At 42.3% G+C, this 17,093-nt stretch overlaps 1 protein-coding gene and 1 long non-coding RNA gene across 2 annotated transcripts in view; both read left to right on the top strand.

Annotated features, from left to right (window-relative positions):
• The window catches only part of LOC106726352, a 27,048-nt gene extending 11,011 nt beyond the window's left edge, over positions 1-16,037 (top strand). Inside the window, exons 2-3 of the long non-coding RNA XR_001362414.1 lie at positions 15,245-15,254; positions 16,026-16,037. This is a non-coding gene — a long non-coding RNA (uncharacterized LOC106726352). The remainder of the gene's footprint in view (positions 1-15,244; positions 15,255-16,025) is intronic.
• Positions 7-1,526, top strand: PCBP1 (poly(rC) binding protein 1). The gene has a single exon (XM_005867796.2). The coding sequence runs from the start codon at positions 100-102 to the stop codon at positions 1,168-1,170; it is 1,071 nt and encodes a 356-aa protein (XP_005867858.1). The 5' UTR covers positions 7-99; the 3' UTR covers positions 1,171-1,526.
• Positions 16,038-17,093: the final 1,056 nt, after the last annotated feature.

The raw sequence follows: 17,093 nt of genomic DNA, 5'->3' as shown, positions 1-17,093 counted from the left end.
GGCAGTTTTGGGCCTACACCTCCCCTCCCCCCCCGCCAGCCACCAAAGACTTGACCACGTAACGAGCCCAACTCCCCCGAACGCCGCCCGCCGCTCGCCATGGATGCCGGTGTGACTGAAAGTGGACTAAATGTGACTCTCACCATTCGGCTGCTTATGCACGGAAAGGAAGTGGGCAGCATCATCGGGAAGAAAGGGGAGTCGGTTAAGAGGATCCGCGAGGAGAGTGGCGCGCGGATCAACATCTCGGAGGGGAATTGCCCGGAGAGAATCATCACTCTGACCGGCCCCACCAATGCCATCTTTAAGGCCTTCGCTATGATCATCGATAAGCTGGAGGAAGATATCAACAGCTCCATGACCAACAGCACGGCGGCCAGCCGGCCCCCGGTCACCCTGCGGCTGGTGGTGCCGGCCACCCAGTGCGGCTCCCTGATTGGGAAAGGCGGCTGTAAGATCAAAGAGATCCGCGAGAGCACCGGGGCCCAAGTCCAGGTGGCGGGGGATATGCTGCCCAACTCCACCGAGCGGGCCATCACCATCGCTGGCGTGCCGCAGTCCGTCACCGAGTGTGTCAAGCAGATCTGCCTGGTCATGCTGGAGACGCTCTCCCAGTCTCCGCAAGGGAGAGTCATGACCATTCCGTACCAGCCCATGCCGGCCAGCTCTCCGGTCATCTGCGCGGGCGGCCAAGATCGGTGCAGCGACGCTGCGGGCTACCCGCACGCCACCCATGACCTGGAGGGACCACCGCTAGACGCCTACTCGATTCAAGGACAACACACCATTTCTCCGCTCGATCTGGCCAAGCTGAACCAGGTGGCAAGACAACAGTCCCACTTTGCCATGATGCACGGCGGGACCGGATTCGCCGGAATTGACTCCAGCTCTCCGGAGGTGAAAGGCTATTGGGCAAGTTTGGATGCATCTACTCAAACCACCCATGAACTCACCATTCCAAATAACTTAATTGGCTGCATCATCGGGCGCCAGGGCGCCAACATTAATGAGATCCGCCAGATGTCCGGGGCCCAGATCAAAATTGCCAACCCAGTGGAAGGCTCCTCTGGTAGGCAGGTTACTATCACTGGTTCTGCTGCCAGTATTAGTCTGGCCCAATATCTAATCAATGCCAGGCTTTCCTCTGAGAAGGGCATGGGGTGCAGCTAGAACGGTGTAGGTCCACTCATAACCTCTTTCTGCTGTTTTTCCCATGATCCAAATGTGTAATTTCTGGTCAGTGATTCCAGGTTTTAAATAATTTGTAAGTGTTCAGTTTCTACACAACTTTATCATCCGCTAAGAATTTAAAAATCACATTCTCTGTTCAGCTGTTAATGCTGGGATCCATATTTAGTTTTATAAGCTTTTCCCTGTTTTTAGTTTTGTTTTTGGGTTTTTGGCTCATGAATTTTATTTCTGTTTGTCAAAAAGAAATGTAAGAGTGGAATGTTAAGAAATTTCAGTTTAGTTCTGTAATGTCAAGAATTTAAAAATTAAAAAGTGGATTGGTTAAAAAAAAATAATGCTTCATATTTGAAAAAGCTGGGAACTGCGATCTTAAACTCTTTGTTGGTGCATTTTTTTCCCCTTCCCTTTTAGTGTTAGGCATTTGCAGGGAGAAACGTGGGCCCGTCCTCGGTATTCTCTCAAGCCCTTTGCATCTCATTGGTAAGATTCCATTTCCTCTCCGTCCCAACAAAGGAACACTGCAGGTTGGGCCTGCTTTGGGATATTTGCAGAGACATAGGGTCTCGCTGGGAGAGTAACATCCCTCCCTCCACCCAAGTTCCAGAGAGGCCTCTGCCCATTTCTCTGATAGAAAACGTGCTTTCTCGGATGGAAAAGTATGCCCACTCGTTAGGACCTCTGAATGGCCCTGTGTCCTCTGGCCTAACCAGCCCCCATCCCCACCCCCAATCTCACTGGAAAACTCTTAGCCAGGAACAAAAAAATGTTCTGAGGTGGGAGGAGCCCCAGGGGACCCGGAGAGGGGGGGGCTGGGGAGGAAGGGAGAGGCTGAGGTGGGGGGAAGGGAAGGGAAGGGGGCAAGGGTGGGTTTGAGGGTTGGAAGGGCATTTGCTAGAGGGTGGTTGGCGGTAGGGATAGAAGGGTCTTGGTTGGGCTGCAGGACTGAATGAATGGGGGATGGTATCAGTGGGGCACACGTGGCAAGCAGGCACCTGTGGCAAGCAGCCTGTCAGAGGATGTTATTACACCTGCCAAGTGGCGTATCCAGAAACAAAAGAGGCCTAGCTCCTAATTCTTCAGCTGTGTGCAATATTTAGAGAAATCATTGTACCAGGAAATAATCCTGCCTAAATGGGGCAGTCTCGAAGGCAGGAATGTAGACTGAGCCATTGGCTAAGTGCTAAGAATGACCTCGGTGTTAAACGTGTGGATTCTTGGTTCCTGCCCCAAATTTAGGCTGCATTTTTAAAACTCCAAAAGGTTCTTAGATTTGAGAGCCACTGATTCTCTTCACCAGTGAATTAGGAAAATCCTGCTGTGAAGGCTCATATCCACATCAGCCGGTGGGACCAGGCTGGACCCGATGAGAGAAGGAAAATGATCATTAGGCAAAGATACACTAGAAACAACACTACAAGACAGTAGACGATTAAGTGCCAAATTGTAGCTCAAACCCCAGGCACTGTGGGAGATCACTAACATGAAGAATAATTCTGATGGGAGGAGAACTTTATCCATGATAAGTATATGTTGAGACTTATTCTCTACAGGGCATCGGCTCCTTTTTTCCTGAGGTACAGACCTGGTTCTGAGAGTCCCTGGAGGTAAGATTGGGGTCTTCCATATACTTCACATCCTCTCTGGGGTCCGGCACACAGTCATTGAAAGAAGCCCAGATTCTGGAGTTAAACCTGAGTTCAAATTTTGAGTTCTGCTACTTGTGGCCTTGGGCAAATTACTCCACCTCAGTATAAAATGGTGGTAAAAGTACTCATCTGGGCTTATGGGAAAAAGAAAATAAGAGCATGTATTTAAAGCAAAAGAACACTCACAACACAGTAAACTTATATATGCTTTAGATTGCAAAAAGCCCACTTCTGCCCACAACATATTTGGGCACAGAAGAAAGATTAAAAGGTAGGGAACAAAGCAATGTATACTAAATAAGCTAAGACAATTGGGCTGAGGGGCCAAGACAGGTAAAGGAGTCCCTACTGAAGACCCAGAAATGGGTTAAGTGTCTCCTGAAAATAATAAACACAAATTAAGTTTGCATAAGGTAAGGATGGAATGGATCATTAGGCTGACCCCTCAAACACCAAGGCAAGTCATTTGTGAGGAGTCCCTGAAACTTGCTGGGTTTAACGGATTTGATTGAACATCTATGTACAAAATGAACTATAACTTGATGATTTGGTACAATTGGAAGATATATAGCAGCTCATTGTAGTTAGAGTATGGTAGGTGGTAAATGGAGGGAGAGGAGGTGGAGGAAGCCATTAAATCATTTGAGGCTAAATTATAAACAGCCTTGAGTGCCATAATAAAGGGTTTGAGCTTTACCCTAAAACCCAGTGATCTCCAAACATTTTCTTTAAATGTACCCCTTCAGTAACAAGTCTTCAACATATATCCTTAGTACATATTTGAGTACTTATAAATTACATATATGTATACTAGTCATGCTTATTTATAAACCATATACAAACATTAAATGAAAATATATCAGAAAAACACAAAAAAAGTGTAAATAGTTAAGGTAAAAAACAAATTGAAGCCCAGCTGGCATGGCTCAGTGTTGAGCCGTCAACCTATGAACCAGGAGGTCATGGTTTGATTCCTGATCAGGCCACATGCCCAGGTTTCGGACTCGGTCCCCAGTGCAGGGGGAGGGTGCAGGAGGCAGCTGATCGATGATTCTCATCATTGATGTTTCCATCTCTCCCTCTCCCTTCCTCTCTAAAATCAATAAAAATATATTTTATATATACATATATATTTTTAAAAACACAAACAAATTGAAATCTAATTTCCAATAGTTCTTTTTACCCCTTCCCTCTGGTCATTTTAGAGACCACTTGAAGGGAATACTGGGGAAAACAATTTCAATGTCATAGGTATCCTTGGGGAGTAGAATTTCAGAAGAGTGATGGGGAAGCCAAATTGTACCAAGACAGAAGGCACTGGGGTGAGGCAGTGGAGACAGGAGTGTAGCTGGCTCAAAACTTGGTGGTGCAAAGGAAAGAAAGAAATAGACAACTTGAAGGGGAAGAATTGGAGAAATGGGGTTTGGGGGGTTTTATTTTTTATTTTTAAAGGAACCTCACTAAAAGTAGATCATAGGGAATCAATAGAAGGCTGAAAAAAGCTGCAGTTAAGAAAGGACTGGATAGAAGAGGGTCTTGGAGCAGTAAATATCAGATGCCAGGCCAGTTTAACTATTAGAATGTAATTCACTTTGTCCCCACAGGATTCCTCTCCTCTCTCTTTGGGGCAGCTTGAGTATATCCTGTCCTCTTTTGGATTAAGGACTGGAAATCCTTAATCCAAAGAGTTGCTGTGTTTCTTGTCACAGCCCCATTCCTATCACCAGCTGTTAGGCCACAGCCACTGCCAGTCAGGAGTGTATAATAATTTCTCTAAACATTAGCAAGCACCTGTTGTGCCGTAGCCACAGGAGTTTTATCGCCCACCCCAATCCCCAGGCCCCTCGCTTCACTCGACATATTACCACCACCACATGCCCTACCCCAGGGAGCAGTTTGGGCAATGAATCTTAAGTTCGCCTCTAGAATGGCTACTTATTCTCTGTCACCTGGAGAGTAAACTGTTTGCCCAGAGCTTGAGGTCTGTGAGTCGAATCTACCTCATCCCCTGCTACTCTTGGCTACCCCACGTAGTAGTGAGCCGCATACTGTCCAGCATCTCTGGGCCTGTCCCTCCTGCCAATGAGACAGCACTCAGCCAGACATATAAATAGGCAGTCACAACCAGAGAAGGTTCTGCTGCCAAGTCTCTGGCCACCTTGCCTGGCCTGGGCACCTGTGGGGCCTTCCTAAAATTCCAATCTGACCACATCACTCCACCGCTTAAAGGCCATCAAGTCCCACCTCTACCCATGGTCTACAAAAGAAAACCCACACTTCTCAGCACAGCTCACAGATATCTTCAGGATCTGTTCCCAGCAGCCTCCGCAGTACAAGGCCTCCCATACAGAACGACTTGTAGCAGTGGTTCTCAACCTTCCTAATGCCGCGACCCTTTAATACAGTTCCTCATGTTGTGGTGACCCCCAACCATAAAATTCTTTTCGTTGCTACTTCATAACTAATTTTGCTACTGTTATGAATCGTAATGTAAATATCTGATATGCAGGATGTATTTAGGCGACCCCTGTGAAAGGTCATTCGACCCCCAAAGGGGTCGCGACCCACAGGTTGAGAACTGCTGATTCCCAGTCATTCTGTTTGGTAATTCTTGCACTTGGGAAATAATCGTTTCTTGGTAATTCTGAGACTGGCTGCCCTCTTCTTCGTTACCTGCCTGGGGTTCTGGGGCTCCTACTCTTGAGCATCAACATTCAGCAGGGAAGATGACACTCTGCTGAGGAGCAGGAGACTCAGTAGTCCTACCTCTGACATCAACTTCTGGGGTGACCTTGGAGAAGCCGCTCCCCCTATCTGGGTCTTAGTCCTCCATCTGAGAAGAGGGGATAAGATAATACCCACAGTTCTCTGGCTGCCATTAGAAATAATGCTGCCTTTGTGGGTGCCCATCCCTGCTTCTGCCTCCTGCCACAAGGCTGGCTTCTGACACATAGATCTTTCATAAACACTCTAAGAGAGAGAAACGGAAGTTAAAAAACCAGCAGCAACAAGCCCCAGCTTGGCATTTTGGGTAACTACTCACGAGGGCTTGATTGAGGAGGAAGCAAAAAGAAAGGAACTATCAAAGAATGTTGCTCTGACCATTTTTGAAGGTGCTGCCACCTCTCAACTCCATGGGGAAGAGGAGAGGGCAGTAGAGGGGAAAGCAAAGGGGGCATGCCAGAGAGTTACACGGAAGCAGTTAGCCCCCTGAGCAGACTCAAGCCTCCTCCCTCTCCTTCCCCTGCTCTCAGGCCCTAACGATGGGACTCTGTGAGAGGGCTCTGACCCCTGAATGTCCGGTGGACCTGTGTCTACTAAAGTAGAGAGAGGGTGACTGTAGCTGCCCCACTTCTCCTTCCAGGACTCCAGACATCTGCCGCCAGGCTGAGTACACCTTGGTAGGGAGCTGAGGCAGCTGTACTTCAGTGACAGCAAACCCTACCCAATTAGTCACTGAGGTGGTGAAAGACATCAAATTAGTTATCCCTAAGCAGGTGACCCACTATGAGGAGATACAGACACACCTTCTTAAACCTGCCTCCATGTGAATGAAAACCTGTACTTTCATTTGTTAGTTCGCCTCTACTTCAGAAAGCATTTTCAGGGCTTGCTCAAGAGACCTTCTCCTGCCCTGTTCGGTGTGGCTCAGTGGGTTGACGCGTCATCCTGTACATCAAAAGGTGGTGGTTTGATCCCTGGTCAGGGTGCGTAAGGGACCAATAGATGTTTCTCTCTCTCCTCTCTCTCTCTCTCTCTCTCTCTCTCTCTCTCTCTCTCTCTCTCTCTTTCTCTTCTTCTCCCTCTGAAAATCAATTTTTAAAAAAGATAAATAAAAATATATACAATTAAACTCATGCTTAAAAAAAAAATAACCTTCTCCCACTGGTTCCTGATAGGACCTTAGTGAGGTTAGTTGTAATCATTTCCCAGCCTGGAACCTGGAACCTGAGCAGGTCCAAAGCAACATCCTCAGGACTGGCTAACATTTATCAAATTCTTACTATGTGCAAATCACTGTTTCAAGAACTTTAAATGAATTAACTCACTGAATCTATAGAACCCTATGAGATAGATATTATTTTGATGCCACTTTACAGGTGAGAAAACTAAGGCACACAGCAATGAGGTGACTTGTCCAAGGTTACAGAGCCAGTATTTGAACATAGGCGATATGGTCCCCACACTGTTCCTTTTACTCACTATTCTGGACTGTCTCACTAAGCCAGAGAAACTGCTCCTGGGAGAGTCTAAACAGACAGATAGTCTTCACTTTATTTTTGTCTTGAATAACTTTCACTGCCCAATTTTTCAAGTAAGATGGTGATACATATTTTATGAAACATACATGAATATGTAATACATGAAAATCCATATTGCTGTTAACATTCTCCATTATTTGTTAAATATAAGACTCCTTTAAAGTAGCATGTATGTATTATATTTTTTATGTGATCATACTCTACACATTAATTTGTGTGCTAGTTTTCTTCTTATTAAATTGAGATTCATTCATATACCATAAAATTCACCATTTTATTTTATTTTTTTAACTAGAGGCCTGGTGCATGAATTGTGCACATTGAAATGAAATTAATTAGGAGAAATATTTTAGAGGCCAGGGAGGGATCACAGGAAGTTGGCTCCAGGGCATGTCCGGCCCATCTCACCCAGTCCCAATCGGCTGGACCTCAGCAGCAAGCTAAACTACTGGTCGGAGCGGCTGCCCCCTGGTGGTCAGTGTGCATCATAGCAACTGGTCAAGTGGTTGACGCTTATCATATTAGGCTTTTATATATAAAGGTATGTTTTTATTGATTTTAGAGAGAGAGGAAGGAAGAGGGGGAGAGAGAGAGAAACATCAATGACAGAAATATCGACCCCACTGGGGTTTGAGCTCACAACCCGGGCATGTGCCCTAACCAGGAATTGAACTGGCAACCTCTAGGTTCATGAAAGGACACTCAACCAACTGAGCCACACTGGCCAGGGTTAAAATTCATCATTTTAGAGTGTACAATTTAGTGGGTTTTGGTATAATCACAACGTTGTGCAATCATCACCACTACCTTATGCCAGACATTTTCATCACCTCAAAAAGGAACCCACACCCATTACTAGTCACTCCTCACTACTCACCATTACCCCATTCCCTGGCAACCAATAAACTACTTTCTGACTCTATGATTTGCTTATTCTGGACATTTCATATAAATAGACTTACATAGGATGTGACCTTTTGTATCTGGTTTCATTCACTTAGCATAGTGTTTTCAAGATTCATCCATGTTGTAGCATGTATCACTACTTTATTTCTTTTCATGGCTGAATATATTCCATTGTATAATTCTACCACCTTTTGTTTATCCATTCACCAGTAGATGGACATTGGGTTATTTCCACTTTGGGGAATTATGGACAATGCTGTTTTGAAGTTTTTATGTGAACCTATGGTTTCTTGGGTATATACCTAGGAGTGGAACTGCTGGGTCATACGATTACTCTATGCTTAAGTTTTTGAGAAACTACCAAATTGTTTTCCCAGTGGCTGCACCATTTTACATTCCTACCAGCAGTGTATGTGGATTCCAATTTTTCCACATTCTTGCCCAGACTTGTCAGTTTCCTTTTTTTTTTTTTTTTTGCAGTCACCCAAGTGGGCATGAAGTGGTACCTCATTGTGATTTTGATTTGCATTTCCCTAATGATTTGAGTTTTCTTTATTGAGTATTTTATTTGAAGGAATGTCTACTCCAATATTTTGCTGATTTTAAACATTGGGTTATTTGTCTTTTTGTTATTTATTTGTAAGAGTTCTTTATATATTCAGAATCTTACCTGATAGATGACTGTAAATATTGTCTGCTATTCCGTGGGTTGTCTTTTAACTTTCTTAATAGTGCCCTTTGAAGCACAAAAGTTTTTAATTTTGATAAAGTCAAGTTTACCTATTTTTTCTTTTATTGTTGTGCTTTTGGTGTCATATTTAAGAAACCATTGATTAATCCATTACTAATGTTTCCTTTTCTAAGCGTTTTATGGTTCTATGTCTTACACTATAAAATTCTTAAAACAAAACAAGTATAAATCTTCATGACCTTGGATTTAGGTATTTGAGTTAATTCCTTTTTTAAAAAAAATCATATATGAGCATTTATTCCAAAACTGCTGGCAGTATGGGAAAGCAACAGGTCACCCACAAAAATCTGCTCTACACCCCCCAAAAGCCAGCTGCTTATATTGGGTAGGACAAAGATTACATGGGGAAGTAGGAATTACAGGCATGGGGAAGTAGGCAATGAGGGTTGGGTGGGACTCCATTGTTTGGGCAACAGGGTTGTTAATCTTTCCATGATATTAAGCAGTTCTTGAATGAGAATGGACCTTATTCCAAGGTTGACTGCCAGGTCCAAGGTTGACTCCCAAGTCCCCAGGACATACAACTCCCAGCCAGGTTAGACTGTCCTTTCTCCGTTGCAGGCTTTGTCCCAGGCCCTAGTCAGAGTGAGTGCACTAATTCTTTTTTTTTTTTAATATATTTTATTGATTTTTTACAGAGAGGAAGGGAGAGAGATAGAGAGTTAGAAACATCGATGAGAGAGAAACATCGATCAGCTGCCTCCTGCATACCCCCCACTGGGGATGTGCCTGCAACCAAGGTACATGCCCTTGACTGGAATCGAACCCGGGACCCTTGAGTCCACAGGCCGACACTCTATCCACTGAGCCAAACCGGTCAGGGCTAATTCTTGAGTTAATTCTTGTGTATTTGGTCTGAGTAGAGCTCCAAATTCATTCTTTTGCATGTAGATATCCAGTTGTCCCATCACCATTTATTGAAAAAACTATTTTTTCATTATATCCTATTTTTTAACTTAATAAATCGTGAACATTTTCACTATAATAAATAATATTTTGCAGTAGTATTTTTTATTGGCTGTATGTACTCCATTCCACTGATATAATTTATTTAACCAATCTCCTATTTACAGACATTGAAGTTGTTTTTACATTTTGCTGCCTTAAATCATACAGTGGTGAAATATTTACAAAAATATCTTGAGATACATTTCTGATTATTTTCTTAGGACAAATTATTCAAAAGAAGAAAGGCTGGATTAAAGGCTAGTTCCATTTTCAAGGCTTTAGATGCATATTATTACTTAGCTTGCAAGCAGCGGTCTTCAAACTTTCCCTTAACACTCTTAAAAATTATTGAGGTTTTAAAAGGCTTTTGTTTGTGTGGGTAATTTATATTCATTTTAACTATCTTAGAATTAAAGCATAGAGGAATTTTAAACATTTATATATATTAATTTATTTAAAATGACCAATGAAACCATTAACTGCTAACATAAGAAATATATATATTTTTAAAAATGTATATTTTTATTGATGTCAGAGAGGGAGAGAGAGAGAAACATCAATGATAAGAGAGAATCATTGATCGGCTGCCTCCTGCACACCCCCTAGAGGGGATCGAGCCGGCAACCAGGGCATGTGCCCTTGACCAAAATTGAACCCGGGACCCTTCAGTCCACAGGCCAATGCTCTACCCACTGAGCCAAACCAGCTAGGGCTAAGTAATATATTTTTATTAAAAACAACAATTTTCCAAAACAAAAAATATTTAGTGAGAAAATTGGCAGTTTTTTGTTTGTTATATTTATTTATTTATTTTTGCAAAGCTCTTTAATGTCTGGCTTAATAGAATATGCTGGAGTTTCGCCTCTGTTTCTGCATCAATCTACTGTGATACTGCACATCATCTAGCCTCTGGAAAACTGTGCCCTAGCTAGTGAGAGAATGAGAATGAAAAGGGCAAACATCTTAGTATAATCATGAAAATAGTTTTGCCCTCTCAAACCGGTCTCAAGAAACCCTAGGGCTGGGTCTCTGACCACTCTTTGAGAAATGCTGCTCAATAGAAAGATTTTACCAAACTACACTATCACCACTGTGCCCTTTTCCCTGCATCTTCTTCAACACTGGGCATGATATACTCTTTTTAACATTTGCTAATTTGTTCAGCAAAAAGCAGGCTCTCTGTGATTTTAATTTGCATTCTATAATTTCTAATACTATGGAACCTTTTTCATGATTTTCGTAATTTATATTTTTCTTTTATGAATTGCCTCTGTATCATTTGCACATTTTCTTCCTGGGATGGGCATCTTAATGATTGTAAGAGTACGTTTTATATTCAGGGTATTAGCGCTTTGTCATGAATGTTGCATATATTTTTTATGTACACGAGGAGTTTTTTTGTTTTGCTTTATTAATTAATTTTTCAGATTTAAAATTTTTCTTAATTTTTTAAATTGATTTTTAGAGAGGAAGGGAGATAGATAGAAACACTGATTAGAGAGGACAATCATTAATCGGCTGCCTCCTGCACTCACCCCCACTGGAGATCAAGCCTGCATCCCGGGCTTGTGTCCTGCCTGGGAATTGAACCAGTGACCTCTTGGTTCCTGGGTCGACATTCAATACTTGAGTCACACCGGCTAGACTACAAGAGGTTTTTATTATTATTGTTTTTATACAGGCAAACCTATCAGTATTTTTAATGGTTTCGTCCTTTCCTTTCCCCTAACACACAGTCAAATATGTAAATTGTCCTCTAATTTAATTTCCCACCAGCAGTGTATGAATGTTCCTGCTTGGCCTAGGAAGGCATCAGGAGACATCTGATTAGCACTTTCATAGTATTAATAAAATCTTACCTTTTTTATATTTTTATTGATTTCAGAGAGAAAAGGAGAGGGAGAGAGAGATAGAAACATCAATGATGAGAGAGAATTATTGATTCACTGCCTCCTGTACACACACACCCCCTCCCTGGTTTAGGGATTGAGCCCAAAACCAGGGCATGTGTCCTTGACCTGGAAACAAACCTGGGACCCTTCAGTCCGCAGGCTAATGTTCTAGCCACTGAACCAAACTGCCTAGGGCTCCATTGATTTTTAGAGAGAATGGGAGAGGGAAAGACAGAGAGAAACACATTGATTGGTTGCCTCCTGAACGCTCCCCGACCAGGAGCTGGACCTGAGAAGAGCCTACAACTGAGGTACATGCCCTTAACGGGAATCAAACCTTGGGACCCTTCAGTCCACATGCCAACACTCTACCCCAGTGGTTCTCAACCTTCCTAATGCCGCGACCCTTTAATACAGTTCCTCATGTTGTGGTGACCCCCAACCATAAAATTCTTTTCGTTGCTACTTCATAACTGTAATTTTGCTACTGTTATGAATCGTAATGTAAATATCTGATATGCAGGATGTATTTTCATTGTTACAAATTGAACATAATTAAAGCATAGTGATTAATCACAAAAACAATATGTAATTATATATGTGTTTTCTGATGGTCTTAGGCGACCCCTGTGAAAGGGTCATTCGACCCCCAAAGGGGTCACAACCCACAGGTTGAGAACCGCTGCTCTACCCACTGAGCCAAACCGGTGAGGCAAGCATGTCAAATTCAAAGACTAACATGGACCAAATAAAAGAGGTATTCAGCCCTCAGGCCACGAGTTTGACATGCTTGGGCTAGAGCAAAATCTTATCATTTTTATCCTATTGATTATTTGGGTATTAGAAACTGAAAATAAACTCACATCTGAGCCATAATGATCTTTACTGTCATCATTCTAGGACACTTCCCAACCAAATGTTGTTGGGAAGAAAACTCCTGCTCACCCAGAGCAGGGTGACAAATGTGGGTTTTATTGTTTGTGTGGCAGAGTAGGTGGGTCTTACCTGCTCAGAAGACTGGAGACCCATTTCGGTGGGCATTCTGGCCTCCTGCCAACACTATGGTGCCCAGCAGGGGGCTGTCTGATCAGTACCCTGGGGTGAGGCCAACTTATACACAAAATTTTAGCAAGGGATTTGGGTATCCAAGAAGTTAAAGCTTTATTAGGGGACAATAGCCTAAGCATTCATGACCCATTTCTCAGGAAGAGAGGTTTTAAATCAAGAAAAGGAAACTAGAACTTAACAGTCTGACAGGATATTCTAGCTAACCACAAATTTACAGAATTACAGCTTAGCTACAGCGATATTCTCCTTTAGCAGCTTTTCAGACCTCTCCAGTACATACTACCTTCTATAGCTCGACTTCTCTGGAAAAGGTAACTAGAAACCATTACAAAGTGGATTTTGTGTCCAAGGTGAGAGCGGGCCCCATTAGCTGGAATTTTCTCAATATTGTTTCCCACATTCTTAACCACACTAGAGGTTTTTCTTTGCCAGTCTGGCAGATGTAAAAAAAAAAAAAAATAGCATAGCATTGTGTAAATTTTCATTCCTTAGCTTAATAGTGAGAAAAAAAAATGTTTTTCAGCTGTTTGCATTCCTCCCTTGGTGAATTACCTATTAATAACTTTTTTACCTTTTTTATTGGGGCGTTCATATTTTTCTTATTGATTGAGGAGCACATCAGGTAGCAAAATATTAACCCTTCATTATATATACTGAACTTTTTCTTAGTGTATTAGTTTCCTTTTAACTTCTGCTCTGCAGTATTTTCTAATGATTAAATAGCTAAATCTATCAATCTTTAACTTTCTGGTTTCTGCCTTTAGTATCATACTTTGGAAGTCTTCCCTCACCACCACATTTACAAAATAAAAAAAATCCTCTTTTTCCTTCTAGTATTTTATGTTTTCATTTTTTACATTTAAATCTAAGGGATCTGAAATTTATTTTGCTATCTATGATGGGAAAAGCTAACAATTTTTTCCCCAAAAAATTGCTGTATAGTTGTCCCAATGATATTTATTGAATAATCCAGGAATGACAAATATGTGGCCTAAGTGTATTCTCCTCCTCCTGGGCCCCTGGAAGACATTTCTAATCAAACGCAGAACTCCTGGCTAAGCCTAGACTCAGCCTCCAAGCCCTCCTATAACTTCAGGCAGCCACCGCCTTCCTGTGTAGTCTGAATCTAGATGACACTTTTTGTCATCCCCTAGACTAATCCATCATTTTCCCTATCAATGTGAGAGGCCTTTATTAGACAATACATTCTTTTTTATTCTAGACTTTCCTTTCTGTTTTATCAATATGCCTGCCTCTTCTTATAGCAGCTCTCCTCCCTGTTTGGTTATTATGACTATGTATGAAATGGTAATATCTGGTAGCACAAGCCTTACACCCTTTTCAACACTTTAACTATTTTCTCTCATTTAAACTTCTGACTAAATTTATTGCATCGAAGTACCTCCAAAATTAATTAATTAAAAATTCATATTAGATTTTCCAATTTAGGTATATAGTATTTCTTTCCATTTTTAAAGATCCCCTTTATGTCTCTGAATAGTTTTATTCTGATAGGTCATTTACATTACTGGTTAAATTTATTCCTAGATATCTTATATTTTTTATGGCTATTATAAGTAGAATTTTTTTTCAGTATAACATCTAAATTCTTATTATTAGAATGAAAGCTTCATGGGAGCAAAGACCAAACTTCTTTTGTTCATAACTGTAACCATAGAGCTTAAGAAACAGTGCCTCCACATTTTAGGTTCTCAATAAAGTTTTTAAATGAGTAAAAGAATAAAGGCATAAAGCAATGCTATTGTCTTAGTGTGTCATCTATAATAATAAAAGCATAATATGCTAATTAGACTGGATGTCCTTCGGGACGAAGCTGGGGCTGTGAGGGAAGCCCGGGTCCCGGGTACCGGAGGGAAGCTGGTGCCGACAGCTGTGGGAAGCAAGGCCTACTCTTGCACAAATTTCGTACATCAGGCCTCTAGTTGATTTATCACAGGCAACCTTACTAAATTATTTGATTAGCTTTGTTTTTCAAGTGATTCTCTGGAATTACTATCTGTAAATAATAATTACCTTTTTCTAGCATATATTGTTCTTATTCTTCTTATAAGACTTATCGAATTGAATAGAACAATGATAACAACATAGGGTAATAAGTTATGTGAATGTGGTTCTCTCAAAATATCTCATTGTACTATACCCACCTTTTCACTTAAAGGAAGCACTTCACAGTTTCTCTTTGGCATATCTGAATTGCCAGCAGCACTACTCTTATACTTTGGGGCCATGATTAAGTAAAATAAGGGTTACTTGAACATAAGCACTGTGATACCATGACAACTGATCTGATAACTGAGAGGCTACTAATTGACCAACTGGAGAATAGCATATATGCTGGACAAAGGGATAATTCATGTCCCGGGTAGGATGAAGCATGAGATTTCATCACACTACTCAGAACAGCGAACAATTTAAACCTTATGAATTATTTCTTTCTGGAATTTTCCACTTAATATTTTCGGACAACATTTGAGCACGGGTAACTGAAACCATGGAAAGTCAAACTGCTTATAAGGGGGGACACTATTATAGTGACACAGGATATTTATAAACTGAAAGGGAAGAGACAGTGAAACAGACTAAAAGTTTAAGAGACAGAGGGACCCTGGCTGGGTAGCTCAGATGGTTAGAGTGTCATCCCAATATGCCAAGATTGCGGGTACAGTCCCCAGTCAGGGCACATGTAAGAATCAACTAACGAATGGGTAAATAAGTGAAACAACACTTCTCTCTCTCTCTCTCTCTCTCTCTCTCTCAACAATAAATAAAAACATTAATTAATTAAAATTTTTAGAAAGACATAGGGAAAATATAACCCAGCTGCCTTGGTGGGGACCCTGTTAGCCTGGATCGCTGCATTCCCTGTAGCAGAAAGGAAGTATGTTAAGATGAGTGAGGATTGGTGCCTCAGGAGAAAATAACTCCCACCTCCGTCCTTTTTCAACTAGAGAGTGACAGAGGAGGGAGTGTGGGAGCCCGGAGATCAGTGTCGGTGTGGAACCACTGCTCTTGGGCCTGCTGACTGGGAGGAATGAAGTGCTGCTGGACAGAGATAGTGTTCCGGCTGAAAAGGGAAATCATAAATACACCTGGTCACAGAGTAAGGCCTCAGGAGATTCTGATTTCATTGGTCTGGTTTTTGGCTGGGCATCAGAAATTTTAAAACATTCCTGGTTACACTAATGTGCAACCATGGGAATTGTTGGGGTCAAAAAGTAAATTTGTGCATATGGAGTCTGAATCTCCAACTCTAGGCTGAAACAAGGAGTCCTGTGGGGGCTGTGGCCATCCCCCCAGTCACAGAAGGATGACTCCCTGCCTTGTTCTGCCCTTTCATCAGGGTCTGAACTCCTCTCCAACCTTCTACCTTAAGTTAAACCACAAAGAACTTTCCTGACAGAGAGACCCAGTGACCCTTGGAATGGCAGTGAAGGGCCAGGTTTGGGAATATTATAGTAATTACGGCAAACAATCTGCTTTCCTGCTTATGAACCAAGCCAGCAGCCTGGTTCAGTGTGTGTGTGTGTGTGTGTGTGTGTGTGTGTGTGTGTGTGTGTGTTTCAAGCTGCCAATTCAACTAAAAAACAAAAGCTGCTCTGAGACTGGAGGGAGGTTTAACAAGTGACCATGATGACTCATGCTGCTTGATATTATAGTAATTACGGCAAACAATCTGCTTTCCTGCTTATGAACCAAGCCAGCAGCCTGGTTCAGTGTGTGTGTGTGTGTGTGTGTGTGTGTGTGTGTGTGTGTGTGTGTTTCAAGCTGCCAATTCAACTAAAAAACAAAAGCTGCTCTGAGACTGGAGGGAGGTTTAACAAGTGACCATGATGACTCATGCTGCTTGGCTTAGAGGGGGGGGGGGGGGGGGGGGGGGGGGGTTGCCACCCCCGTAGGGCAGGGCCTGGGTGGGAAGAGTTGCAGGTACCTGGCTCCTGTGAACTTCCCACAATGCCTTGGGGGGGCAGGCTGCCTTTTGGGCCAACCAAATATTTCTGCAAAAATTATGGCAGAAAATGTAGCTTCCCTCTCATGGCCACAAATTTCCTGCCATAAGCAGGCAAGCTGAAGCACGAATGAGGCTGACAGATCTTGCAAAGGCATGGGATGTTCACACAAGAATCGGGGTTTACAATATTAGGCTAAAAACTGGCCTCTTTTTTCAAAAAGGGTTCAGGTTGGAACAAGAGAAGGCCTGGGCAGAGCATGAATGTCCTGAAGTAGGGGTTGGGAGATAGGACCCACCCAGAGGAACACATTTAATGTAAACTTACAATGTACAGGTTTGGGGACATGAAGGAAACATTAAACTTGTGCTATCCAACCCACAGTTACTTGCCTCATGTGGCTGTAGAGCATGTGAATGGCTGCTCTGAATTAAGAGGTGAAATAAACAGCAGATTTCAAA

This window comes from Myotis brandtii, unplaced genomic scaffold, assembly GCF_000412655.1.
Source record: "Myotis brandtii unplaced genomic scaffold, ASM41265v1 scaffold251, whole genome shotgun sequence".
Taxonomy (NCBI): Eukaryota; Metazoa; Chordata; class Mammalia; order Chiroptera; family Vespertilionidae; genus Myotis; species Myotis brandtii.
The sequence above is the reverse complement of the archived record's forward strand: the minus strand, read 5'-3'. Positions and strand labels throughout refer to the sequence as shown.

Excerpts from the sequence above, each read along its gene's own strand:
- PCBP1 (XM_005867796.2), top strand. The coding sequence starts at position 100 with ATGGATGCCGGTGTGACTGAAAGTGGACTAAATGTGACTCTCACCATT.